Below are 6,000 nucleotides of genomic sequence, written 5' to 3' on the forward strand. Positions count from 1 at the left end.
CCAGAGTCATCCATCCAGCCCTGGCCCTGCCCAGACCCCCAGATCCCACCCTGGCATCCCTGGAGCGCTGTCCAAAGGCTCCTGGAGCTCTGGCAGCCTCGGCGCCGTGCCCATTCCCTGGGCAGTGCCAGCACCCTCTGGGGAAGAGCCTTTCCTGATCTTAGCCTGACCTGCCCTGGCACAGCCCCAGCATTCCCTGTTCCTGTCCCTGGGCACCAGAGGGAGGAGATCAGAGCTGCCCCTGTGCTGTCCCTCGGGAGGAGCTGATCCTTTGGCTTGCTGGAGCAGGTTGGTGGCTGCCAGTGCTGTCCCCTCCCAGCACAGGGACAGCAGGGCATCATCGTGGTTGAAGAGGATTTCCATGTCCTTGGTGTGTCCTGATCCTGTTTCCATCCCCATGGATGGAGGTTTGGGTGTTTCCATCCCCATGGATGGAGGTTTGGGTGTTTCCATCCCCATGGATGGAGGTTTGGATGTTTCCATCCCCGTGGATGGACGTTTGGGTGTTTCCATCCCCGTGGATGGATGTTTGGATGTTTCCATCCCCATGGATGGAAGTTTCCATCCCCGTGGATGGACGTTTGGATGTTTCCATCCCCGTGGATGGATGTTTGGATGTTTCCATCCCCATGGATGGACGTTTGGGTGTTTCCATCCCAATGGATGGACGTTTGGGTGTTTCCATCCCCATGGATGGATGTTTGGGTGTTTCCATCCCAGTGGACAGATATTTGGGTGTTTCCATCCCCATGGATGGATGTTTGGGTGTTTCCATCCCAGTGGACAGATATTTGGGTGTTTCCATCCCCATGGATGGATGTTTGGGTGTTTCCATCCCAGTGGACAGATACTTGGGTGTTTCCATCCCAAGGATGGTGCAGAGCTGTGCCTGCTCCTTGCAGGGAGGGAGCATCAGGTCACTTCTCTTTCCATCACTCTGACAAGGAACTGGACTTTGTTCAAACCCAGAAAGAACCTTTTGGGTGAAGAGTGAGGCAAAAATAAATGAAAATCTAATTCCCCCTTAACTGGCTCCTCACCCTCCTTTTGGCCTCGTGGAGGGGGCAAATTCTGTGGTGGCTTTCAGGCAGGGGACATTGAACTCTTGGGCTGGAGCCCCAGTGGTGACCCCAGAGTAATCCGGGGGTCCCTGGGCAGCAGAAAGCTGCTCTGGGCAGTGGTGCAGCAGGCTCTGATCACACTGGAGCTGCATTTGAAGCCCTGGCACTTGGGAGTTGTGACCCACAGTGTTCCCAGTGAGGTGGGCAGTGCAGCACCAGCATCTCAGCCAAACGTGTGCTGGATCTCCTTATCTCCTGCCTGGGTGGGAGCAGCTCCACGGGCCCTGCCCTGCCCTGCTGGCTCTCCTCAGAGCAGGAGAGCTGTGGGAGGCACGGAGCCCTGGGTTCAGCTGCTCCTCAGTCCCCTGGGGGTGCCATCCCTGTTCAGGGCCAGCGAGAGGGAGCTCTGGGGGTGCTGACTGTCCCACCCTTGTGCCCGCAGCCCCCACCCCGTGAAGCCCCTGAGTGCTGTGCAGGAGGGCTCCAGCGAGAGGAAGCAGCAGCACAGGGCCAGCCTGAGCTCGGCGCTGAGCAATGGCCTGGAGAGGCTGAGGACAGTGACCACGAGCAGCGTCCAGCCCCTGGCGCCCTCCCAGCCGGACAAAACCGAGCCCAAGCTGAAGGTAGGAGGCTGTGCCACACCTGCTGCAGGTGTGCTGCTGGCAGGGGCAGGGCCTGCCATGGGCTGGGTGAGGGTGCAGGCCTTGGGCTGCTCTGCCTCCCTCCTCCCATGGTTCTGCACATCCTCACCCCATCGTTCTCCTGTCACCTGCCTTGCTTTGGGGGTGGTGTTGTCCAGTGTGTGAGAGAACCAATGCTTGTAGAAATGTGGACTGGGTTGGGTTGGAAGGGACTTTAAATCCCATCCAGAGCCACCCCTGCCATGGGCAGGGACACCTCCCACTGTCCCAGGGTGCTCCAAGCCCCATCCAACCTGGTCTCCACAAGGCATGGAAGGTGGAAGGTGTAGTAGCTGCCTGCCTGATGCCCTCAAGGGTTCCTCATCCTGGCAGGGGGAAGGTCCTTTCTGGAGCTTTGCTGACCTGGATAGACTCCAAACGCTGCTGTGCTGGGGCCAGCAAAGCACCTGGGGCACCTCTGGGGACACAGAGGGTGTTCTGAGGGTGACCCCTCCATCCCTCCATCCACTCCCATTCCGTTTGTCTCCCCAGTGTCACATGGAAAACGCTGCTGGGGTTCACCTGATTGAAGGATGAGCACAACCCTGTGGGTCTCAGAAGCCCTGTGGGTGCTGCAGGGAGTTCAGCTGGTGCTTTATGAGCACACGAGGTCTCTGTGGGTCCCCTGTGCTGCTCCCGCCTCTCCAGTTTGGAAAGACAGACATGGGGAGCAGGGGTGCTCTGGCTGTCGCTGCATGCTGCAAACACCACCAGGAGCAGAGGTTTCAGTCCCAGTCCTGAATGTCCCTCTTGCTTCCCAGCAGGACCCAGCCCAGCTGGACCAGTCGGCCAAGTATTACCACCTGACCCACGACGAGCTGATCCAGCTGCTGCTGCAGAAGGAGGGCGAGCTGAGCAAGAAGGAGGAGCACATCCAGGAGCTGGAGAACTACATTGACCAGCTGCTGGTGCGCATCATGGAGCAGTCCCCCACGCTGCTGCAGATCCCCCTGGGCGGGGGCCAGGCCCCGTGAGCCCGCCCGGGGCAGCAGCACCCAGCAGAGCTGTGCCCCCCGAGCACGCTGCCATCGCCCCCCAGCCCTCCTGCCCCCGAGGCCTGCAGTGGCTGCTGTCCCCAGAGTTAGCAGGGAGGGTCACCTGCTCCTGTCCAGCCCAAGCTTAGCCCAGCTCGGCTCCAGGGAGCTGTAGGGTGGTGGGAGCACCCTATGGGGAGGAGCAGAGCCCTCCCCACGAGGCAGTTCCATTGCTGTGACCGAGTGCCACCTCCCGGGCACTCCTCCTGCCAGAGCTTTAACTGACCCCTGGACATCCAAGAGCTGGAAACCATCTCCTCGTGACTTCATCCTGCTGCTGCTCCTCTGCCCACACTCCTCCTCTCTGCCCTGAGGGTGTCCCCTGGCTGCTGGGTGGTGTTGGGCTGGCAGTGACACTGGGGACACTGAGTCCCAGTGAGGCTCCCCCAGCACGTTCCTGGCCAGAGCCTGTGGGACGCCCCTTCCCTCCCACCCCAGTTACCCCCAGTGGAGGGTGAAGAGCCAGCTCCAGTTTGTGCCACTCCCTCACCACGCCTGTGGGAGATGCTCCACAAAGGGACAGCGTCGGGCCTGGGGTGGTGTCAGAGCCTGGCTGGGCCATGCTGGCTCTGTCACAGCACCAGTGCCAGGGTGACACTGCCTGCACTGGGAATATGGCAAAGGGAACACGGGCTGGTGTCCCAGCAGTGCTGCAGGAGATCCTCTGCACGCCCCACCCAGCAGGGACCAGGAGTGCAGAATCCACACTGAATTCCAGCTCAGTATTCCAAGGAATGCCTGCTCACAGCTGCCCCACCCTGCCTGTGCCTCATCTGTCCAGCACAGCCAGAAACTGCCCCCAGAGCAAGCCTGGGGGGTCTGACCCCTCTGCAGGGCCCCTGTGGGGTCAGGCACCCCAAACCCTCCTGGCACAGCCCAGAATTCCCAAATCCCGGCAGGGCAGTGCCCAGCCTGCTCCCCTGATGGCATCCACACGCTGGGATCAGCTCTCCAGGGCAGTGCCCAGCCTCAGGGGCAGCTCTGTCCCTGCTGACCCGAGTGACCTCCCAAAGATGTAGCAGCGTGAGACCGCGACTCTTTTCTTTGTTCCAGTTGTAAACTTGTCTGTTGCAATTTTCATCAAATTCAGTACATGATTTCTTCTGGTGTGCCAATTTCCCTTTTTGTTTCCAGTTTTGAAGTAAGGGAGTGGTTGGGGTGAGGGTCGTAAGCTGGCCAAGGCTACAGGGACCCCCTTGAAGGCCTGAGGGGATCCCATACTCCACAGATAAGGAACACTCCTGGGGCAGCACTTTGGGATGGAGTGAGGATGAAGAAAGTGTAGGACTGGTGTAATTGCACCAGTGTGGAGGGGTATAATTTTTGTCAAATGGGGTTACATCTTTCCTAAGGGTAGACCTAACAAGTTCAAAGTGGGTCAGGTGTTGGTTGGGAAGTTGATATTGAAATTGGACACAGTACTGAGCTTTGGAGGACCCCAAAAGCTTTAATTCCTGGGGTTCCTCTGGTGCTCGAGGCAGGGTCCTGGTCCACCCATCCCAAATGCCTACTGGACTGGGTTTCTTATCTGTGTGTGGGAATTCATTTGCTGCTCAGGAATCCCCAGCAGGCACGTTGCCAGCAGGCTGTGCACACTGCCCATGGCCAGGCAGGGATTGTCTTGCTGTAAGTCCTGGCCAGCGTGACCCACATGTTCTGACTGGGCTGAGGGACAGCCCATGCACCAGCTGATGGAAAGGTGCTCGAGCAGCACCCAAAATCCTGTCTGGAGCAGCTGGGGATTCCCTGCCACCAGGGACATGGCAGGGTGCTTGGGGTGAGTTGATCTGCGAGTTTGAAAAAATGGATTTTTAGACTTACATGGCTTTAACAGCCCCTCATATCTTCCCATCTCATTCCCTCAGTTTTTACTGAGTTGAAAAGGGGAGGGAAAACAAGAGGGGATAACAGTGCAACAAATTAAAGAGGGGTAGCAGTAAAACCAACTAAAGTGCAGAACAGTGAGCGAATGGAACTCAACAGTCCTATCATCTTCTGGAGCAGTGCAGAGTCATCTTGTGTGACAAATGTCTGCTTTTACAGTCCTTTCCTTCTCTCCTCCTGAGCTTGACCTCGTTTCTGTCTCTGAGGCCAGGAGGAGTGTCTCTGGATGCTGCTGCACGTGGCAGTTTGATGTACAGCCTGACATTGCTGCCTGGAATCCACCTTGGGCCAGACCCTGTAGATATGCAAGCATAGCCTCTCCCCCAGTAATTAATTTAAACGGGCCCCAAAGACGGGGTCTTTGATCAGCACAGGGGGTTTCTCTGTGAGCTGAGCTCTGTGCATGTTGGAGAAGTGCCTGACAGTGGGGGGAATTGGCTCCACTAATGAATTATTAAGAAAATTGATGACATAAAGAGCCTTATATAATCTTTCTACATTCGGTAGTGTTCCAACTCCCCCGTGCTGCTGGTCAAGGACTCTCGTGAGTGCACAGTGAGCCCTCTCTACAGCAGATTGCCCTGTTGGTGAGGGGAATGCCAGTGCTGTGTTTCACCCCCCATTGATCTGGAACTGTCTGAAACTTTTGGAGGTGTAAGCAGGACCATTATCAGTTTGGAGAATGCCTAGGGTGGAAAACACTAGGAGGAAATGTTGGATGCCATCTTTTGTCTTTTCTCCTGCATGGGCTGATGCAAACACTGCCCCAGAGAACGTATCTATGGACACATGAATGTATTTTTGTCTCCCAAAAGGTGCATCATGTGTGACATCTGTTTGCCAAAGCTAAAACTTTCGAGGCCTTGGGGGTTAACCCCAGCCCTCATGGAGGGAAAAACAAACTTGGCAATTGGGGCAGGAGCCCACAATTGCTCTTGCTCGTTCCCTTGGATTTGAAACATCCGGACAAGGGCTGGTGCATTTTGGTGAAAAAACTGATGGCTCAATTTAGCCTGATTAAAAATGTCTGCTAGGGTGGTCTGCACTGCCATGGCTAAAATATCTGCCCTCCAGTTGCCTTCAGTGACTGGTGCTGGGAGGTCAGGGTGTGATGTGATGTGGTCGCTCTTGGTGGGAGAGGAGGTGTGTTAATTCTGAGAGCAAGCCTTATAAATCTGGATTTGGCACTTCCTCTAACAAGGAATGTTCTGCTCTTTCAGCTATCCCAGCAACACAGGCCAAATCAGTAACTAAATTTGGGGGTTGTTTGAATTTCTCAAAGGCTCTGACAACGGCTGCTAATTCTGCTATTTGTGGGGATCCTCAAGCAATCTGAACATC

At 56.4% G+C, this 6,000-nt stretch overlaps 1 protein-coding gene across 1 annotated transcript in view; it reads left to right on the forward strand.

Moving 5' to 3' along the window:
• Positions 1-5,719, forward strand: part of RAB11FIP5 (RAB11 family interacting protein 5) — a 41,658-nt gene extending 35,939 nt beyond the window's left edge. Inside the window, exons 6-7 of the mRNA XM_039723965.1 lie at positions 1,504-1,684; positions 2,503-5,719. Coding sequence (XP_039579899.1) covers positions 1,504-1,684; positions 2,503-2,715 — 394 coding nt within the window. The 3' untranslated portion in view covers positions 2,716-5,719. The remainder of the gene's footprint in view (positions 1-1,503; positions 1,685-2,502) is intronic.
• Positions 5,720-6,000: the final 281 nt, after the last annotated feature.

The sequence above is a fragment of the Passer montanus genome, unplaced genomic scaffold (assembly GCF_014805655.1).
Source record: "Passer montanus isolate IOZ18808 unplaced genomic scaffold, ASM1480565v1 scaffold109, whole genome shotgun sequence".
Taxonomy (NCBI): Eukaryota; Metazoa; Chordata; class Aves; order Passeriformes; family Passeridae; genus Passer; species Passer montanus.